Raw genomic sequence first — 23172 nt, 5'->3', positions numbered from 1 at the left:
CATGTTTACTGCAGCACTATTCATGGTAGGCAAGATTTGAAAGCAAATGTCTATCAACAGATGAATGGATAAATAAATGCAGCGCATATACACAATGGAGTACTATTCGGCCACTATTTGGCCACAAAGAATGTGATCCTTTGGATGGATGGATGAATCATGGATGGAACTAGATCATTATGTTAAATAAAATAAGCCAGGCACAGAAAGACAAACTTCACATGTTCTCACTTACTTGTGAGAGCTAAAAATTAATACAATTAAACTCACGGAGACAAAGAGTAGAAGGATGGTTACCACAGGCTGGGAAGGGTAGTGGTGGGGTTAGGGGGGTGGATGGGAGGGAAGTGGGGAGGGCTAATGGATTAAAAAAAAAAAAACAGTTACAAAGCATGAATAAGACCTAGTATTTGCTAGCACAACAGGGTAACTACAGTACAAAACAATTTAATTATACATTTTAAAGTAACTAAAAAGTATAAAAAGTATAACTGGATTGTCTGTAACACAAAGGATAAATGCTTGAGTTGGACACCCCACTTACCCTAATGTGATTATTATGCATTGCCTGCCTGTATCAAAACATCTTATGCAACTCATAAATATATACAACTACTATGTACCCACAAACATTAAAATTAAAAATTTATATATTTCGGGCTTAGCCACCACTATCTCAAGCACATCATGAAAACTAAAGGTAAACAGTAGCATGATGTTTTCAGGTTGCAAGCACTGGTTTCATAACAGGCTATAAATTAATCCTAAAAGTCAGAACTTCTCTTTTTCAGTGGTTCTCAAACTTTGGTGTGCCTAAGGGTCACCTGGGGAACCTGTTTAAGAATACAGACAGCGGCCAGTCACAATGGCTCACGCCTGTAATCCCAGCACTTTGGGAGGCTGAGGTGGGCGGATAATGAGGTCAAGATATCGAGACCATTCTGGCCAACATGGTGAAACCCTGTCTCTACTCCAAATACAAAAATTAGCTGGGTGTGGTGGCGCATGTCTGTAGTCCCAGCTACTCGGGAGGCTGAGGCAGGAGAATCACTTGAACCCGGGAGGTGGAGGTTGCAGTGAGCCAAGATCGCGCCACTGCACTCCGGCTTGGGCGACAGAGCAAGACTTTATCTCAAAAAAAAAAAAAAAAAATGCAGACAGCAAGAGCTCACCTCTCAAGAGTCCTATTTAGTAGGTTCATCAGCAGTAAGCCTAACAATAATAAGAAACACAATATCAGGGCTGGGATTAGGGTGAGGCAAGCAAGGGACCCAGGGTACAAAACTTAAAGAAGTGCTTGCTCTCAGGTATGAGCAAGTACCAAGACAGTAAGTGCCTCCTCACACACTTCGTGGAGCATGTCACTTGACTCACCCTAGTCTTGGCCTGCAAAGTATAGGGTAGTCCATGGACCAGCAGCATCAGCATGGCCTGGGGACTTACTAAAAATGCAAAATCTGGCTGGGCACCATAGCTCACCCTGTAATCCCACTTTGGGTGGTTGCTTGGGGACAGGATTTCAATACCAGCCCAGGTAATATGGCAAGACTCCCATCTCTATAGGAAAATTTTTTTAATTACCTGGGCATGGTGGCAGAAGTCTACAGTCCTATCTACTAAGGCTGAGGCAGGAGCATCACTTCAGTCCACGAGTTTTAGGCTTTAGTGAGCCATGATCAGGCCACTGCACTCTAGCCTGAGTGACAGAGTGTGATACTGTCCAATAAATAAATAAATAAATAAATAAATAAATAAATAAATGGGGCAAAATCTTGGCCTACCCCAGACCTACTGAATCAGAATTTGCATTTTATGCTGGGTGCTGTGGCTCATGCCTGTAATACCAGCACTTTGGAAGGCCAAGGCAGGTGGATCACCTGAGGTCAGGAGTTCAAGACCAGCCTGGCCAACATGGTGAAACCCCGTCTCTACTAAAAATAAAAAAAAGAAAAAAAAAAGAATTTGGATTTTAACAAGATTCTCAGGTCATTCCTGTTCACATTAAAGTCTGAGAAACAATGAATAGAAGGGATGCTCAAATTTAGTTCTGCAACTGAAACCAAAACCCTAAGCACTTTTTAACCTATCACGCTGCATTTCTAAAATAGGAAAGAGTGAGTAATGGCTCTCCACTGGAGTCCAAAGGACAGCCCTACAATGGCCAACATTATTGTCACCCCTTGGTCAATGGCCTGGGTAACGACATAAGAGATGCTTATTAACCTGCAGGTGGCACAAAAGAGGAGGCTGCTGAGGCAAGAAGGAGCAGAGTCAGACCATCCTGACCGGCCAGATGCCAGGTAAGCACATAACAAGTTTTACATTTAGGTTAAAAATTTCAATAATGAAGGTATAAGATGTATGTGGTGGTTTGCTTGGAAATAAAACATATGAAACACTCTAGGAATAAATCCAAAAGTGTGTCATGAATTTAATATAATGGCATTTCAAAACAGCAGGAAAAAATGAGTAATTCAATAATGTTGGAGTAACTAGACAGCTAGCTGGAAAAAAAATTAATTTGAACCCCTACCTCACATCTTATCTTAAAATAAATTCTAGATGCATAAAAGATTTAAGTACATACACACACACAAACACAAACACACACACTCACACAAATCCATTTAAGTACTAGCAGAAAATATGGGTATTTTTTAAATAGCCTCAAGTGGACAAGGCCTTTCTAAGTATGAATAAACTCCAAACGCATGAAGTCCAGAGGTCATTTTTAAAAAGATGGCCACATTTTATCATATTAAAGAAAAAATTCTGCACGGCAAACACCAATGTAAACAGAGCTTGGAGACAAATGACAAAATGAGGGTAGTGGAGGCAATTTGTGACTCATATCCAAGACATAGGGCTATTTTCAAAAATCCCCAAAAATCAAGAAGAAAAAAGCCCAACAAGCCAAGAGAAAACTGGGCAATGCTGAGGCTGGAGAGCCTTCGGAGGCTGGGCACTGTCCTCCAATAGCTGAAGACCACTTCTGTGGGAGTGAAAAAACGGAGTCATTCGTTTCTACAAATGGTTAAATCAGGACTTACGGTGGAAATTCCCATGAGTTAAGTTTTAGCTGAACATAGAGAACTTACTAATAATTCGGGCAGTCCATACAATGGAATGGGCCTGCTTAAAAAACTGCTGAATTCTTGTTCAGTGGAAGCACTCTGGCCAAGGCTAGATGAGGGTCAACTTGCATGAAGTTTTTTGGAAGGCATGAGATGGGAAACTAAACTGCACGATTACTAAGGGTGCTTAAAACCCTAAAATTATGCAATTCTATTCAAAGACTACATCCGCTCTGGAAAAGATAGGAGAATAAATCAATTAACGATCGGCTCTCACAGCTCCATAAAGACTGGAAGCCATGGTGCTCATCACTCCTAGCTTTTTATTCTAAGTAGGGTGTTCTCTGGAGTGGGGAAGGAAGAGGATATGAAGGTTTTGTTAAATCATAACTCCTGCACTCAGGAATATTTTGGTTTGTTTTGGTTGTGTGTGTGTGTGTGTGTGTGGTAGCGGGATTGGGCAGTCCTGTTTCACATTCCTCTCCTGGGCTCCCCAAACACTAAAAGCAAAAGCATAATTTTGAAAGAGAGTGAATTAGTGCTGGAGGGTTGAGTGTGAGGTCTCAGCAGCACAGCCACATAACCCGTAGGACATACTTACGTATCTACGTCATTTACAATAGTCCAATTATGAGCTAAAAGTCAGACAAATCAGTAGCTCAATAATTCAACTGACAGGTGGACAGTGCTCCAGAAGCTAGTCTGGAAGGCACCTGGGCAGAATCTGAAACCACATTAAGACGAGCGCAGGAGGCTGGGTGCGGTGGCTCACGCCTGTAATCCCAGCACTTCGGGAGGCCAAGTGGGGTGGATCACTTGAGGTCAGGAATTCGAGACCAGCCTGGCCAACATGGTGAAACCCCGTCTCTATTAAAATTAAAAAAATTAGCCGGGCATGGTGATAGGCACCTGTAATCCCAGCTACTTGGGAGGCTGAGACAGAAGAATTGCTTGAACCCAGGAGGTGGAGGTTGCATTGAGCTGAGATTGCACCACTGCACTCCAGCCTGGGTGACAGAGCAAGGCTCTGTCTCAAAAAAAAAAAAAAAAGTAGCGCAGGAGAGGAGACCAGCAGGGAAGAGGGCAGGCCTCAGGCAGCCATGGTACATGCTGAACCTGTGCACGGTGTGTCTGGGTGACAGTGCTGGCATGTTTTCCACACAGAAAATCGTTCTGTAATACTAGTAATTTATCAACTAAAGTTAAAATGAAGAACTTTCATTTATCTTGAGTTCTAAAGCTTAAGCCAAAGCAATTTTAGTTGGAGAAAGCTGAGGAGCTAATAAAAACCCATAAAGATTCTGAAGGGCGTGCTTTACCTATCTCAGAGCTTGTGAAGCTGGCAACCATGAGTCCTTAGCGTGGCTTCTAATTTCTCTTCAAAATCAAGGGCTTCCTTTCTTCTTGATATGGACACACCACTAAGCACTTTTTAGCCATTACCAGGACAAGCTTTTAGTTCAAAATATAATGAAAATAATGAGTGGTGAGAAGAAATAAGATTTTTTTTTTTTTGAGATGGAGTCTGTCTCTATTGCCCAGGCTGGAGTGCAGTGATGTGACCTCAGCTCACTGCAACCTCCACATCCCGGGTTCAAGCCATCCTCCTGCCTCAGCCTCCTGAGTAGCTGGAGTAGCATCACACCTGGCTAATTTTTGCATTTTTAGTAGAGACAGGGTTTCACCATGATGCCCAGGCTGGTCTCGAACTCCTGACCTCAGGTGATCCACCTGCCTCAGCCTCCCAAAGTGGCTGGGATTAGAGGCATGAGCCACTGCACTCGGCTGAAATAAGATATTTTTGAGGTAAGAGAGCAATAAATAAGAGAAGAAATAAGAAACCCAAAGAGGAGATAAGAAGGATTATCTCAGGCATAATTAGCTAAGATTCAAGACAGAATAAAAGTGAGTAAACGCTGGGGAGTGAAGGGAATCCCCAGTGATGGTGAGAAAAAGATGACACCATGACCAAGTTTCTACACTGGCCATCAGGGGGCACCATCGGTCAGAACAACGCTCTGGCGCCAGGGTACAGGAAGCCCTACCTAACTGAACTTCCATATGTATAGGCTGCTCCCACTTTGGGAACACACACTAAACTATAAGCCATTGGAAATGTTTTTACAGCCAGATTAAGAGAGAAAAAAAATACATAAAAAATAAACACAAACCCATCTGTCCCTATATTTGTACATCCAAATCAGAAATGGCAACAATATGTAGCGCGTCATTTGGATTCCAGAAGTAGGGAGGGCCAGAGAAAGCTGAAGAAATTTCATCACCTAGCCAGGTGTGGTGGCAGGCACCTGTAGGTCCCAGCTACTAGGGAGGCTGAGGCACAAGAATCACTCGAACCTGGGAGGCAGAGGTTGCAGTGAGCCGAGATTGCGCCACTGTACTCCAGCTTGGGGGACAGAGCGAGACTCCATCTCAAAAAAAAAAAGAAAAGAGAAAGAAAAAGAAAAAGAAATTTAATCACTGAGTCCCTGTTACTTCTGAAACTCAGCCAGCCTCAGAACAGTCAAGGGCAGCAGCACACGGTGGGGCAGTGGACTCCGCACAAGGGGATGGTGAGGAATTACGCTAATGGGAATTTCAGGGAGCACAGAGAGGAACCTGAACAATGACAATGTGATCAATGCCTCAGGAATAGGCATTTCATGCATATGTTAGAGCTAGGTTCTCATATCTTTAAGAAATTAGAATAAACATGGGGTATGTATCACAGGCATCTGAAGAAGGAAGTCAACAACTTGCCCAGTATCACACTTAGCCAGGACAAGTATCCGTTTGGCTTGCTAATCCAGTTTCTTTCCATTAGATATTTTTATAAATAATTAAATTTGTGATGGGAAAAAAAGAAGAAAGCATTGCTTTAAGGTACATTTAACAAAAAAGCCTGGGGCCGGGCGCGGTGGCTTACGCTTGTAATGCCAGCACTTTGGGAGGCCGAAGCGGGCAGATCACGAGGTCAGGAGATCGAGACCACGGTGAAACCCCGTCTCTACTAAAAATACAAAAAAAATTAGCCGGGCATGGTGGCAGGAGCCTGTAGTCCCAGCTACTCGGAGAGGCTGAGGCAGGAGAATGGCGTGAACCCGGGGGGCGGAGCTTGCAGTGAGCCGAGATTGCGCCACTGCCCTCCAGCCTGGGCGACAGAGCAAGACTCCGTCTCAAAAAAAAAAAAAAAAGAACTTGCTGACAGATTACACACGCAGAGCATGAAAAAGAAGCAAAGATGACTCTGGGGTTTTTGGCTTGAGCAACAGGGTGGAAGGCAGCATCATTTACAGTCGGCCCTCTGTACCCACAGGTTCCATATCCATGAATCAAAAATATTTAGGAAAAAAGCCAGGTGCCATGGCTCACTTCTGTAATCCCAGCACTTTGGGAGGCCAAGGCAGGGAGATCACTTGAGGTCAGGAGTTCGAGACCAGCCTGGCCAACATGGTGAAACTCTGTCTCTACTAAAAATACAAAATTAGCTGGGCGTGGTGGCGTGTACCTGTAATCCCAGCTAATCAGCAGACTAAGGCATGAGAATTGCTTGAACCTGGGAGGCAGAGGTTGCAGCGAGCAGAGACCCCACCACTGCACTCTAGCCTGAGCAAGAGAGTGAAACTCCATCTCAAGAAATATGTACCTATATGTATATTTAGGGGGAAAAAAAGGCTGGTTGCATCTATACTGAACATGTACAGACTTTTTTTTCTTGTTTATTCCCTACATAATACAGTATAACAACAATTTACATGGCATTTACATTGTATTAACTATTATAAGTATTCAAGAGATTAAAGTACGAGGGAGGATGTGTGTAGGTTATATGCAAATACAGTGTCACTATATAAGGAACTTAAGCATCTGTGGATTCTGGTATCTGTATTAATCCGTTTTCACACTGCTATAAAGATACTACATGAAACTGGGTAATTTATAAAGCAAAGGGTTTTAATTGACTCGCAGTTCCACAGGGTAGGGGAGGCCTCAGGAAACTCACAATCATGGCGAAGGGGAAGCAAGCAGGGACTGTCTCACATGGTGGCAGGAGAGAGAGGTGTGTGAGAGAGCAGGAAAAAACTACCATTTAAAAAACCATCAGATCTTGTGAGAATTCACTCACTGTCACAAGAACAGCATGGAAGAAACCGCCCCCATAATCCAATCACTTCCCATCAGCTTCCTCCCTTAACACTCGGAGATTACAATTCAAGATGAGATTTGAGTGGGGACACAAAGCTAACCTATATCAGTATCCACTGTGGAGGGCTGCTCGTGGAACCAATTCTCCAGAGATACCAAAGGACAAGTGTACTCAGATGAATAAAGATTGGGAGAGGAACAGATTTTTTTTTTTTTAATGACGAAGGGATAAAATAAGTTTTAGCAATGCTAAGTTTGACATATCTATTAGATATTTAGGTGGGGCTATCAGGTAGACAGTGAGTATGCAAATTTAGAGATCAGAGAAAAGATCAAACTGGAGATGTAAATTTGAGACACATATAAACCTAATTAGAAGAAAATATAGGATAATGCCTTTTTTTTTTTTTTTTACATACAGATGGAGTCTTGCTACATTGCCCAGGCTGGTCTCGAACTCCTGGCTTCAAGCAATCCTTCCACCTTGGCCTCCCAAAGTGCTGGGATTACAGGCATGAGCCACCATGCCTGGCCCAGAAAAGATTTCTTAAGTAAGACATCAAAAGGCACAAATCTTTATAAATGGAAAAACCAAAGGAAATGTCTAAATTAAAACAGAAGATTTCTGCTGAATAAAGGACACCGTGAACAAAGTTAGCAGGTAGATGAGGAACAGAAGACATCTGAAACATTTATAACTGCCTTAGGATTCATAGCTACAATATATAAGAAACTCTACTGGAAAAATGGGAAAATGATATGACCAGGTCATTCATAAAAGGAAAATCCAAAAACTACCCAGTATATACAGAAATCTAGGCATGCTCATTAGTAATCAGAGACATGTGAGTTAAAAAAGATATTAATAACATGTGAAACCTGCCAAACTCACAAAGTTTTAAAGTCAAATACTAAGGACTGCACTTAGTGGAAATACAAATTAAGCAATCATGCATTACTTAGTGAAATTAAATATGATTATACTCTGTGACCCAACAATTATACTTGTTGGTATTTAGCCAGAAAAACTCTTGTACAAGTTCATAAGAAGACATATATGAGGATTTTCTTATTAATTTATTTAGCTTTATCTTTTATTTTTTGAGACAGTCTCACTCTGTTGCCCAGGCTGGAGTGCAGTGGTGGCACAATCAAGGCTCACTGCAGCCTCAACCTCCTGGGCTCAAGCGATCCTCCCACCCCAGTCTCTCAAGTAGCTGGGACTACAGGCACATACATACCACTATGCCCAACTAAGTTTTTAATTTCTGGTAAAGATGAGGTTTTTGTCACATTGCCCGGGTTGGTCTCGAACTCCTGGGCTCAAGCGATCCTTCTGCCTCAGCCTCCCCAAAGTTCTGAGATTATAGGTGTGAGCCACTATACCCGCAGAGCATTGTTTGTGGTACAGGGAGAACAAATGAGGTGTCTGTCACTAGGGGAACAGACAAATAAAATGCAGTAGACAGAGCAATAAAAATACAATGCAGTGGCTAAAAGCACCATATAAACACAACATCAACATAACTTAAAAACATAGTTTTAAATGAAGAAAGGATAAGAATGAGGATTATCATGTAATACTATTTATATAAATTTACAGAAAACACCATATAAGGATACATATATATCCAAGGATACATATTAAACACATCAGAGAAGATGCTAATGGGAGTGGGATGGGAATGGGAGAAGAGATACAAAGTGACAACAGAAAACAATAAAAACACCAGGGACCCTTGCAATGTCAATATAATGGTATTGTAAAAATAACTAATTTTTATTTGGAAGAAAAAGTAACAAATTCATTGGGGCAGAAGGAAGTTTCCTTCTGCTTCAACTCTCCTTTCCAAACTGCCTGACATTTGGTTCACTTGACTTACCAAGTAAGGAAGGGGCTAGAGGGGAGGGAGGGAGGAGGCCAACATGTATAAATGTGGCCTACTACATTGTATCTTGTACTCACTTTGACCATGGCATTTGTCATGCTGCTGAAATTATACATATACACAGCTATCTTCTCAACCTGAAAGTTATATCCTTAAGGGCAGGACTGTATCATATTCATCCTCATGCACCCAAAACCCAACTCGGGGGATGGTGCAAAGAATACATTCAATAAATGCTGACTGGCTGACTGGTTGGTTGGTTGGTTGGTAGACTGGATGGAAAATAAATCAAAATTAGAATCCAGCTGAATTGTTTTCAGCTCAGGTGTACCCTTAATGCTTGACTATTATAATGTAGCCAACTGAATGTTTAAAAAATTATCATAAATGGGTAGATGTCCTCCTAAAATCATTTATTCTAGCATAAAAATGCATGTCCTTTTGGATGACAGACACATGGACAAACATCACAAAATTCAAGCTGACTCTACAGCTGCAAGGAGAAATTAGAGATACTACTGCAAAATCAGAAGTATGAACGATAAAGTTAACTTGAGGTGAAGGGAAAAATAAAGATGCAGCACAAGCCAGGTAATCCCTGCTGCCCGGCAGTGCTGGGTGCCTCACACCTCTGACACTACTGATTCCACACTGTGTGTATAATACACAAAAACCCTTCTTACTGGCCAAGCACAGTGGCTCACACCATTATCCCAACACTTTGGGAGGCCGAGGGAGGATCGCTTGAGCCCAGGAGTTCGAGATCAGCCTGGGCAATATAGTTAGGCCCTGTCTCTATTTTACTACTAATAATAATATTTTTAAACCGCCCCCCCCTTTTTTTTTTTGGATATGGAGTCTTGCTCTGTCACCCAGCCTGGAGTGCAGTGGCGCGATCTCAACTCACTGCAACCTCCACCTTCCAGGTACAAGTGATTCTCCTGCCTCAACTTCCTAAGTAGCTGGGATTACAGGTGCACGCCACCACACCCGGCTAATTTTTGTATTTTTAGTAGAGACGGGGTTTCACCATCTTGGTCAGGCTGGTTTTAAACTCCTGACCTCAGGTGATCTGCCCACCTCGGCCTCCCCAAGTGCTGGGATTACAGGCATAAGCCATCACACCTGGCCCCTTCTTACTAATTTTAATCAATTTTTAAATTGACATTACAGTATAATTTACATACAACAAAATACACACATTTAAATGAAGTTTGATTAGTTTAAATGTATGTACCCATGAAATTGCCATCATAGCCAAGACGCAGATCATTCCCATCACCCCAAAAGATCCCTTGTGTCCCTCTGCAGCCACATCACCCCTTTACCCAGGTTCCAGGCAACCACTACTCCATCTTTTGTCAAGATATCTCACTCACATTTTTTTTTTTTTTTTTCTGAGATAGAGTCCGGCTCTGTTGCCCAGGCTGGAGTACAGTGGCGCGATCTCGGCTCACTGCAACCTTCGCCTCGTGTGTTCAAGTGATTCTCCTGCCTCAGCCTCTTGAGTAGCTGAGATTACAGGCGCGTGTCACTATGCCTGGCTAATTTTTGTAATTTTAGTAGAAACGGGGTTTCCCCCATGTTGGCCAGGCTGGTCTCGAACTCCTAACTTCAGGTGATCCACTCTCCTCAGCCTCCCAGAGTGCTGGGATTACAGGCATGAGCCACTGTTCCCGGCCCTCACTCACTTGTTAAATTTTAAAATTTAACTCTAAAATTTTCAAACATATACACAGTAGAACAGTAGAATGAGCCTAGTTTGCCCAACACCCAGCTTCAACGATGTTTAATGCATAACCAATCCTGTGTCAGTGATTCTCCCACCTACTCCCTTGCCTGGGTTATTTTGAAGCAAATCACAGACAGCATTTCTTTTCATATGTAAATATTTCAATATACATGTCTCTTTAAAGAATATTCTTTTAAAACGTATCCACAATTTTCACACTTAACAAATTTTTTTAATTTAATTATTCGTTGTCAATATTCAATATAAAATAAATTTCCTCTTGCCTTTTTTGGTTTGTTTTATAAAATAAACTTCTTAATACCATTAATACCATCAAATAATCAGTCAGTGTCCACATTTCCCAGATTGCCTCACATTTTCTTCATTTTGTCTGAATCAATCATATATGACTATTGGTTCATTCATCTCTTCAATCTCTTTTTCTCTATAGAGGCTTTTTTCTCACTTTTTCCCCTTGTGATTTATTTGTTGAAAAAACTGTTCTGTTTATCCTATAATGCAGTTTGGAATTTGCTGATTCTATCCCCAAAAAGCCATTTACAACGTTTCTCCATCCCTCGTATTTCCTATAAATACACAGTAAGATCTAGGCGTTTTATCAAACTCGGGGTCTACTTTAGCAGCAAGGCTGCTTCATAGGTGGTGGTGTGCACACATACCAGCACATACATATAATGTCCCATATGCCTTTTTCTGTCTCACTTTTTGAAAAATACCATCTTTTTCCTCTACTAACTAAAAATAAAAGCATTTACTGTAGAGTATTAGGACCATTTAATCTAGAAAAGTGTCACAGGACGTCAACTCCCATTTAACAGACTGATTCTGGCCTACAGTGTTCCTACAAAGAGACAAGCAGTCCTTGAGCCGCTGTCTGAAATACACACAGTTCTGCCCACCACACTACGTCTGTTACTTATTTTAAGTTACACACTGAACGTACCCTGATGCACTTGCCTTTGTGTGCATGTCCTGCTCCCCAGTTACACAGAGAAGAAGCCTTCTTACACCTCTTCAACATCTCCCATGAGCGCCCTGCACACAGACAGCACGTGTGAGTGAGGAGGACCAGCCGGTTCTCTGCTGAGGAGAGGCCCTTGATGCAGTCGGGCCCACTGGTTCTTCTCCACTTTCCTCCAGAGTCAGGATCCTTGCCACTTCCCCAATCGGAAAACAGAGGCACAGAGAAGAAACAGGAACAGTGAAGCAGGGGAAGGTTGCACTGAGAACTCAAAATTCACTGGGGGTTCAGAAAACCTGTTGACGTAAATGTGTTTCTACTTGAATGCCTCCTCCTTCCCTTCGGGAGTCTCAACACTGAGTCTTTGAGAGAAGGGACTACAGACATTGTGTAGACAGGAACCAGAGGGCCTTCCCGTTCTCCTTGTCAGGACAAGGCCCTGCTTGACAGTTAAATAATTACTAAGAGAACAAGAATCAGTTAGAGAGAACCCATGATGGGCTTGGGATGGGAAAGAAAAGAAAGTCATTTGCATCCTAACCTCACTGCAGGCCTGTAAAGACAAGGCACGCAGGGAAGTTAGAGTCATAAGCAGAAAAGGCCTCCCCTTCTTCCTGCTTTGATGAAACGCTCCTCCACCTGCAGCAGTGTTGCACTAATAGCGACGAGGCCCTTGCTGCCAGTCACCTCCCACTCTTCTCTCTGCTTGGCTGGCTCTTTACTGCCTCCGAAATAAAAGCTAGAATATGATACTTATTATGCTAATAATCACTCCCTAGTAAACATAAGTTCCAGAAGCACAAACCTCTGCTTACAAACAGTATAACTGCCAATGCAAAAGGACATCACTTCTCCCTCATCCCCGCCCCCACCTAGGACAAGTGCAGATTAAATTAACAATTCTCAAAATTCCCAATGGTGTCAAAAGCATTTAAAGTTGCTGGGTCAAAGATTCATTTTTGCAGCAGACAACCACAAAGGATTTCAGTGTTACATACAGTGGAAATGATTGCAAGAAATTCTAAATATGGACAGACCAGTAATTTAAATTCATTTTCTAATGGCTAACACTTTTTTTTTTTTTTTTTTCCCCAGTTCAATAGCCGATTCTAAGTCAGGTTCCAATTAAGGAAAACAAGACCCAGTTTTCTGGTTCCACTGGGATTTACTTGTTCAGGGATTACCTGTCTGCCAGTTGTGAACACAAGCGTGTTTCAGAACAAGGAAACACCCTGATTACTGGAAGTCAAGGGCAAAGTGAAGCCCAAAACAAGGAACTCTCACTTTCTGTCTGGTGTGTTCCCCAGCAGGCCACTGACTCTGTCTCTAACCAGAGATTACTGTATACAACCATGAAACCACTGGTGATAGAAATCAGAAAATAGAGCACGAGAAGCAAAATCCCACTAGTAATGTTGAACACTAACACATAAAGTGGACTACTGAAGCAAATACCTAAAAGTATTAGAGTTGCCCACAATTTTTTTTTTTTTTTTTTTGAAGCAGAGTCTTGCTCTTGTCACCCAGGCTAGAGTGCAATGGTACAATCTCGGCTCACTGCAACCTCCGCTCCCTGGGCTCAAGCAATTCTCCTGCCTCAGCCTCCTGAGTAGCTGGGATTACAGGCATGTGCCACCATGCATGACTAATTTTTGTATTTTTAGTAGAGACGAGGCTTCACCATGTTGGCCAGGCTGGTCTTGAACTCCTGACCTCAAGTAATCTGCCTGCCTCGGCCTCCCAAAGTGCTGGGATTACACGCATGAGCCACCATGCCCGGCCTGCCCAGATATTTTAAACAGGAGTAATTTTCTTCAATTACTTGAATATCTGAATTATCCCGGTTTTCTACTTTATTTTATCTACACAGGCATAGTTAGACACTGGTTAGAGTAAGACTAGAGGCAAAAGACACCCCTGGTTACTCTACTTGAATCTGTGAGATAATGTATATTTTCATACACTTTGAATTATTTAACATGACTTAGCTCTGACCCTGGAAAATCACTCTGAATCCAGAACATCTTCAAAATAGAGGATGGAACAAAACTACTTCTAAGATCCTTTTGACTTATTTGGTTTATATCTTCTTTACTATGGGATCAAATCCCATTAAACAGCAAGCTAGTGGCTCAAAATATTTCAAATACTAGAACTTCATTGCAGCAAATGATGCTAAAAGTAGAAATTTAATTGCAGTAAGATTTGGTCTACACATTAATTGATGTGGTACTTTAATTTTTTATTTCCATAGGGTTTTGAGATTTTGATGCACCCAACACCCAAGCAGTATACACTGTACCCAATTTGTAGTCTTTTATCCCTCACCTGCCTCCTGCCCTTTCCCCCGAGTCCCCAAAGTCCATTGTATCATTCTTATGCCTCTGCATCCTCATAGCTTAGCTCTCAGATGCTGTCTTTTTAAAAAGAATTTATTGTTCACCAATGTTCACAAGCAGCATTACTCACAATGGACAAAAGGTGGAAGCCACCCAAATGTTCATCAATAAAGAGACAGACATGGAAAGAAACAGTTCCGCCTCCTCAGTGGGATGTTCTGGTGTCTCCCTGTGGCAACTGGAACTGCGACAGGCCACCTGAGACCATGGGGAGCCAGCGGGCAAGCCTGTACTGAGGATGACTAAGCAGGAGTGCAAAATGAACTTGGCTCCTTGACGCCTTTGCCAGGCTGCTCAGTTAATCAGCACTGGACTTACCCTTGCCCAAACTTCTGTTTTCTGAAATGATAAACATCTGTGTGTTTAAGTCATTGAGCTGGCTTTTCTGTTTCTTGAAGGTGAAAGCATTCTAACTGATGACACACACTGACCTAAGAAGTCTGACACACCATGAGACTTACGCAGTAATGAAAGGCAGAGTTTGATCTTCATAATTAACAAACTCAATGAAAGGCAAAATAGACCGTTCTTGTCATTAAAATGCAAGAAAGGTTTTAGAGCAGGTAAAAAGGTTAAAGTGCAGTAAGCAGATCCATACATTTAGCCATTCAATACATAAACGTGGACCCAGAAGTTATCCTGAATGAACCAATTATGCCCCACTTCAGAAATATTAGAAGATGATGACTTAAAATTCTGTCTTTATGATCACAACAACCCTAATTATATAACTCTAGGTTATATTATTCCCATTTTATAGATGAAGACACTGAAGCAGAGAAGAAGCTGAGTAACTTGCCCAAAGCCACTGTGTCCACAGTTTTCTCTGCCTGGAACTCTTCCTTCTCTTCACTTAGCTAATTCCCACACATCCTTCAGGTTTCAACTTAAATAAACAATCACTCCTTAGAAAAAAGCCTTCTTTGATGTGTTCAGACAAGGTCCAGAGCTCCTATTATGCTCCACTGCACTCCTGTTCTATGGCAGCATTTTGTACACTCGAGATTAAATATTTGTCTTCCCACTAGAATGCCCATGGCCTGAAACAGTTCCGTCTTGTTCACCACTAGATGGTATTGCCAAAGCTGAGCAGAATGCCTGCCCTTGACAGTCTCACAGTCTGATAGCGAGACAGCAAGTAAATAGTTCCTTGGAGATATTGTGGCTTTAGTTCCAGACCACTGCAATAACGCAAGTCACATGAAATTACTTTAATTTAAAAATGGGCCGGGCGCGGTGGCTCATGCCTGTAATCCCAGCACTTTGGGAGGCCGAGGCGGGTGGATCACGAGGTCAGGAGATCGAGACCATCCTGGCTAACACGGTAAAACCCCGTCTCTACTAAAAATAACAAAAATTAGCCGGGCGCGGTGGCAGGCGCCTGTAGTCCCAGCTACTCGGGAGGCTGAGGCAGGAGAATGGTGTGAACCCGGGAGGCGGAGCTTGCAGTGAGCCGAGATCACGCCACTACACTCTAGCCTGGGCAACAGAGCGAAATTGTCTCAAATAAATAAATAAATAAATAAATAAATAAATAAATAAATAAAATAAATAAAAATGGCTTATTGAGCCAGGCACGGTGGCTCACGCCTATAATCCCAGCACTTTGGGAGGCCGAGGCAGATGGATCACCTTAGGTCAGGAGTTCAAGACCAGCCTGGCCAACATGGCAAAACTCTGTCTCTACTAAAAATACAAAAATTAGCTGGACATGGTGGCACATGCCTGTAATCCCAGCTACTCGGGAGGCTGAGACAGGAGAATCGCTTGAACCCGGGAGGCGGAGGTTGCAATGAGCCAAGTTCGTGCTACCGCACTCCAGCCTGGGGGACTGAGCAAGACTCTGTCTCATAAAAAAAAAAAAAAAAAATGCCAAAATCTGAGCCCTCTGCAAGTTGCAATCTTTCTCCTGGTGGAGGGTCTTGCCTCAGTGTTGATGGCTGCTGACTGATCAGGATGGTGACTGCTAAAGGTTGGGGTATCTGTGGCAATTTCTTAAAATAAGACAATGAAGTTTGTCACACTGACTCTTCCTTTCATTAAAGATTTCTCTAAAGCATGCAATGCATTTGATAGCATGCTATCCACGGCAGAATTTCTCTCAAAATTGGATTCAATTCTCTCAAACCTTATTGCTGCTTTATCACTAAGTTTATGTAATATATAGTTATTGTTATAAATTATTGTAATACATTATCATTTCAACAGTGTTCACAGCATCTTTACCAGGCGTAGGTCCCATGTCGAGAAACCACTTTCTCTGCTCATCCATAAGAAACAACTGCTCATCCGTTCAAATTTTATCACGAGATTACAGCAATTCAGTCATATCCTCAGACCTCACTTCTAATTCTAGTTCTCTTGCCATTTCCCCCACCTTTGCAGTTAACTTCCTTCACTGAAGTCTTGAGCACCTTGAAATCATCCATGAGTCAAAATCAACTTCTTTCAAACTCCTGTTGATGTTGATACTTTGACCTCCTCCCATGAACCACAAATGTTCTTAATGGCATCTAAAATGGTGAATCCCTTCCAGAAGGTTTTAAATTTACTTTGCCCAGATCCATCAAAGGAATCACTACCTATGGCAGCTATAACCTCACAAAATGTTTCTTAACTAGTAACACTTGAAAATTGAAAATATTCCTTTATCCATGGGCTGCGGCATGGACATTGTGTTAACAGGCATGAAAACAACATTAACTTCTTTGTACATCTCCATCTGAATTTTGGGTGACCAGGTGCATTGTCAATGAGCAGTGATATTTTGAAAGGAATCTTTTCTTCTGAGCAGGTCTCAACAGTGGACTTAGAATATTCAGTAAACCATGCTCTAAACAGATATGCTGTCATTCCAGGCTTTTTTGTTCCATTTATAGAGCACAGGCAGAGTAGATTGAGCATTATTTTTAAGGGCTCTAGAATTTTCAGAATGGTTAATGAGCACTGGCTTCAACTTAAAGTCACCAGCTGCATTCACCCCTAACAAGAGAGTCAGCCTGTCCTTTGAAATTTTGAAGCCAGACACTGACTTCTCCTCTCTAGCTATGAAAGTCCTAGATGGCATCTTCTTCCAATAGAGCACTGTTTCATCTCCACTGAAAATCTGTTTAGTGTAGCCACCTTCATTTCATCATCTAGCCACCTTAGCTATACCTTCTGGATAACTTGCTACAGCTTCTGCATCAGCACTTGCTGCTTCACTCTGCATTTTTATGTTGCTTTTTTTACTTAAAACTCATGAACCAACCTCTGCTAGCTTCAAACTTTTCTCCTGCAGCTTCCTCACCTCTCTGAGCCTTCATAAAATTGAAGAGAGTCAGGATCTTGCACTGAATCAAGCTTTGGCTTAAGGGAATGTTGTGGCTGGTTTGATCTTCTGTCCAGATCACTGAAACTTTCTCCGCATCAGCAATAAGGTTGTTTTGCTTTCTTAGCATTCCCGAGTTCACTGGAGTAGCACTTCTAATTTCCTTCAGGAACTTTTCTTTTACATTCACAACTTGGTTAACTGCTGCAAGACGCCTGGTTTTTAGCCTGTCTTGGCTTTCAATATTCCTTCCTAACTAAGCTTAATCATTCCTAGCTTTTGATTTAAAGTGAGAGACATGTAACTCTTCCTTTCACTTGAACATTTAAAAGCCATTGTAGGGTTATTAATTGGTCCAATTTCAATACTATATCTCATGAAATAGGGAGGCCTGAGGAGAGGAAGAGAGATGGGGGAATGGCCAGTCAGTGGAGCAGTCAGAGCACATGCCAACATTATCAATTAAGTCTAGCGTCTCGTACGGATGCGGTTCATGGCACCCCAAAACAATCACAATAGCAGCATCAAAGATCACTGATCACCGTAACCAATACAATAACAAAAAAATTTTAAATACTGCAAGAATTACCAAAATGTGACACAGAGATACAAAGCAAGCACATACTATTAGAAAAATAGTGCCGACAGACTTACTCAACATAGGGTTGCCACAAATCTTCCATCTGTAAAAAATGCAGCATCTGCGAAGCACAATAAAAGGAGGAGGTAGGGCCCGCACACAGCGGGAAGCAGAGAGAGGTGTGCACAGGCCCTGTGGAAGCACAGGGCTGGGGCGAGGGGGACTTCATGAAGACGTCTCTTGAACTGGGCTCTGAAGGATAAGTAAGTTAGGAGAATAGAGAAGTGAGGAATTCTAGCAGACAGAGCATATGTATGTGTCCAGAGAGTAGGAGGCCATGAAACTTTAGAGTGGCACTACTTAGGTACCATGCTAAGCATTTCACATGGGTAATTTCATTTAATCTTCACAGCAAGTATTATTATCATTCCCAGGAGGAAATGGAAGGCCAAGATCATACACAGCTAGTAAGTAAATGGCAAAGCCAGGCTTTGAACCACAGCTATATTATATGGCTCCAAAGTGTATGCCCTTAACCACAATCTAATACATGTCTAGCTTCCTATGCATTGATATGATCTCATATAATTGGATGTAATTCAAATAATGTTGATTCTAGTAGAAAAGCTGGCTTTTAAAGGAACGCCATATCTCTTTCATTAAACAAATCCTAAATCCAGCTATTTCACAAATTGAGTTTGATTAAAATGAAGTATATAATTAGTATTCAGGCTGGGTCCGGTGGCTCACGCCTGTAATCCTAGCACTTTGGGAGGCCGAGGCAGGTGGATCACTTAAGGTCAGGAGTTCAAGACCAGCCTGGCCAATATGGTGAAACCCCATCTCTACTAAAAATACAAAAATTAGCCGAGAATGGTGGCACACAGGGGGCAGAGGTTGCAGTGAGCCGAGATCGTGCCACTGCACTCCAGCCTGGGCAACAGAGCAAGACTCTGTCTCAAAAAAAAAAAAAAAAAAGAGTTCACAGACATAATTTTCACAGTTATAGTAGATTAAATACCTATTAGTGCCGAGAGTTTTAAGAACATGATCTCAGTCCATTCTCATGAGGTCATTCTTACAGCCACATTTTCAGATGAGCTAACAAAGGCACACAGCATTTAGATAAGCTGCTCAAGGTCTCCTGGGCAGAAAGGGACAGAACCAGGATTCACACTGAGGTCACTCCTTCCACCATGCAGCAATGTCGCTACTGAGCTGAACGGTGCCTAGAGATGATCTAGTGTAATCCCCAAACAATCCTACCATTTAGAGACCTGCAGGGAGGTTAAAGGACAGTTCTGACGTCCTTCAGCTAACAGCACACCAGGAGTGGATCCCACATTTCCTATTCTCCAGGCAAGCATGTTCTATAATCATTCTGACTCATACCAGATACCCTCTTTTTGAGAGATATTAAAATATTCCCATAACTAAATTCAAAACAGACAAAACAAGAATGAGGCAAATGCCTGTGCCTATGCACTGAGATCCGCCTGAATTATGCTTTGGTGGGAGATAGGAAAAGAGATGTCTCAAATATATCCTGTGTACTACTTGCAACCAGCTAACAGAAGATAACAGGATTTCATGCATTCCTTTTGACTACCATCATTTTTTCAGCCTCCTGCCTTTCAGTAGGGCAGTTAAAGCATTAAACAGGAGCCAGCAAGCTTTCTCTGCAAAGGGCTTAATATTTCTGGCCTTGCAAGCCATAAGGTCTCTGATGCAACTGTTCAATTCTACCGTTGTAGGGAGAAAGCAGCCACAGACCATATACAAACGAATGAGCATGGCTGTGTTCCAGTGAGGTTTACAGACAGAAATTTGAATTTCATATAATTTTCACATGTCACAAAATATTACTATTCTTTGATGTTTCTCAGCTATAGTACTTAGAAAGGTATGTCTTACGGGCTACACAAAAACAGGTTGTGGGCCACAGAGTCTGGCGATCCTGCATTAAACCAAAGAAGTATTAACAATACCGCTCAGAAGAGAGCAGAAGACAAGCAGGGAGAAAGGGGCCTCTCCCTTGTCCATCTGGTGCCACTGGTTCAGGAAGCCTTCTTGGGCCACCCCCACTCCCACTCAGCTCAGGCGTCCCACTTCTGTGTTTTCCCTGACACTTGTGCCTACCTTTATCTTAGCACTTACCATAACATGTTGTGGTTGATTATTCAATTGTCTATATCTCCCCAACCATGAAGGCAAACAACGTTTTTTAGTTTCTGTATTCCTAGCTGACACAGATGCTCAAAAAAATATTTGGGAAGGGAGAGAAGGAAATAACAAGAAAACAAGCTCAGAATATCTTTTTTTCTTTTTTTTATTTTTTGTAGACATGGGGTTTCACCATGTTGCCTAAGCCCAGGCTGGTCTTAAACTCCTGAGCTCAGGTGATCGGCCCACTTCAGCCTCCCAAAGTGCTGGGATTACAGGCGTGAGCTACCACGCCTGGCCTAGAAAATATCCTTTTTATTTATTTATTTTTCAGAGACAAGGTCTCACTCTGTCACTCAGGCTGGAGTACAGTGGCACAATCACGGCTCACTGCAGCCTTGACTTCCCAGGCTCAAGTGATCCTCCCACCTCAGCCTTCCAAGGAGCTGGGACTACCAGCGCACACAACCACATCTGGCTGATATTTTCATTTTTTGCAAAGACAGGGTCTCCTTATGTTGCCTAGGGTGGTCTTGAGCTCCTGGGCTCAAGCAATCCTACTGCCTCAGCTTCCCAAAGTGCCCAGATTATAGGCATGAGCCGCAGCACCCGGCCCCTGGTTGGAAATTCTTATCTTTATACAGACACTAGGTAGCAGCTCAAGGTCTTGATAGTGGCTCAATGGCATACACGTAACAGGTTAAATCAGTGGTTCGCCTGTGTTTAGCATCTGTTAACAATCTATGCTGTTTATGTTCCATAAATATGCACCAACCCCTTAGTCTATTCTCTTTACTTATACCTACCTCAAAGCCAGGCATCTGATTACTGGTTTAGACTAACACAGACGAATAATCCAAACATACGTTTAAAATGACCCTCACGTGTGCCAAAAAGGCTTCAGGGTACCCTGGGGTTCTACAGAACACAAATGGAAAAAACATCCTACAAACACTAGTCTCAAAAGTGAATGACAGCTTCAAATAATTTAAAGCCACAATTACCAGATATAATAGGGAGATATGTGGAAAGTCTACCACATCATTATCACATAAAGCATCAAAGAGGAAACGAACATCTTTTTTTTTTTTCTTTTTTTTGAGATGGCATTTCACTCTTGTTGCCCAGGCTGGAGCGCAATGGCGCAATCTTAGCTCACTGCAACCTCACCTCCCAGGTTCAAGTAATTCTCCTGCCTCAGCCTCCCAAGTAGCTGGGATTACAGGGATGCGCCACTACGCCCGGCTAATTTTGTATTTTTAGTAGAGATGGGGTTTCTCCATGTTGGTCAGGCTGGTTGCGAACTCCCGAGCTCAGGTGATCCGCCTGCCTCAGCCTCCCAAAGTGCTGGGATTACAGGCATGGGCCACTGCGCCCGGCCACAACAAACATCTTTTAATCACATGTTGAGGGCTGGTCTTGTAACTCTAATGCGGGGTCCTTAACCTTTTCTTTTTCTTTCTTTCTTTCTTTTTTTTTTTTTGAGATGGAGTTTTCCTCTTGTTGCCCAGTCTAGAGTGCAGTGGTGCCATCTCAGCTCACTGCAACCTCTGCCTCCTGGGTTCAAGCGATTCTCCTGCATCAGCCTCCTGAGTAGCTGGGATTACATGTGCCCGCCACCATGCCTGGCTAATTTTTGTATTTTTAGGAGAGATGCGATTTCACCATGTTGGCTAGGCTGGCTTCAAACTCCTGACCTCAAGTGATCCATCCACCTAGGCCTCCCAAAGTGCTGGGATTACAGGTGTGAGCCACTGTGCCCAGCCTCCTTAACCCTTTCAATGCCAGGGTCCCTTTGGCAGTCTGGAGAAGTCAGAGGACCCCTTCTCAGAGCAATGCTTTAATGCATAATACACATAGTTTTTAAAAGGAAACAATTTATAATAATAAAGCCACAGTACTACCCCTGACACTTCCTGTCTTCTTCCCCTGCTTAGTTTTTTCTACCCAGCATTTGTCCCTACCGAATTCACTATACACTGCCCTTTATTTGTGTTATCTTATTTAGTATGTGTCTCCCCAACTAGAATCTGGGTTGGTTTTTTTTTTTTTTTTTTTTGAGACGGAGTCTCACTTGGTCAACCAGGCTGGAGCACAGTGGCACGATCTTAGCTCACTGCAACCTCCACCTCCCAGGCTCAAGTGATCCTCTCACCTCAGTCTTGTGAGTAGCTGGGACCACAGACACATACCACCATGCCTGGCTAATATTTTGTATTTTTGGTAGGGATGGGATTTCAACATGCTGCCCAGGCTGGTCTTGAACTCCTGAGCTCAAGTAATCCACCTGCCTCAGCCAAAGTGCTAGGATTACAGACGTGAGCCACTGTGCCCAGCTAGAATCTAAGTTCTATGAAGGCAGAGATGTTCATCTATTTTGTTCACCATTCTATTTCCAAAAACCTAGAAAACTGCCTGGTATAGAATAGTTGCTCGTAAGTATTCGTGGGATTATTAAATGAACTTTATGTCTCATAAGAGCTGTTTTCTAGCATTAATCAAAGGCAGTTCTTCTAGGTTCTCACAACCTTAGGAAAGATAATATGTAATACTTCATATTTACAAACAGCTTTTGGTGAGCACTGGAACCCTTTTGTAGACCGTCTCATTCATCCACAGTAGACCTAATATCTAGCGACTGAGGGCAAAGAAGGGATGTGAGATGAGCAGTCAAATGCTTTCAGGCCAGAGAACAAAATCGACGACCCAGGCCCCTGCTTCTTCGCTCTGCCCTTTGCCCCTGGAGCTTTAGCTGCTTTGCCTTAGAGGACAGTCTCTCCCTCACTGAAGATACCTAATTGCACATTAGCAATAGGAAGGTTTCACTGGACCCAACCAGACTCATTCATAACAAATAGCGACACATTCCTTTGCAACAAGGTTCTAGGATTTCCAACTTC

The 23172-nt window shown here is 42.5% G+C and overlaps 1 protein-coding gene across 2 annotated transcripts in view; it reads right to left on the bottom strand.

The window, feature by feature from the left end:
- The window catches only part of PACS1 (phosphofurin acidic cluster sorting protein 1), a 158887-nt gene that overhangs the window by 93164 nt on the left and 42551 nt on the right, over nt 1–23172 (bottom strand). The window contains exon 1 of one of the 2 annotated variants that reach the window (XM_032153510.2): nt 11803–12189. The exons of the other annotated variant lie outside the window; for it this stretch is intronic. Within the exon in view, the coding sequence (XP_032009401.1) occupies nt 11803–11828 (26 nt within the window). The 5' untranslated portion in view covers nt 11829–12189. Of the gene's footprint in view, nt 1–11802; nt 12190–23172 lie in introns of those variants that run through there. 2 annotated transcript variants of the gene reach the window in all.

This window comes from Hylobates moloch, unplaced genomic scaffold (assembly GCF_009828535.3).
Source record: "Hylobates moloch isolate HMO894 unplaced genomic scaffold, HMol_V3 SCAFFOLD_5, whole genome shotgun sequence".
Lineage (NCBI taxonomy): Eukaryota > Metazoa > Chordata > Mammalia > Primates > Hylobatidae > Hylobates > Hylobates moloch.
Note: the sequence above shows the minus strand (reverse complement) of the source record. Positions and strands in the feature narration are given on the sequence as shown.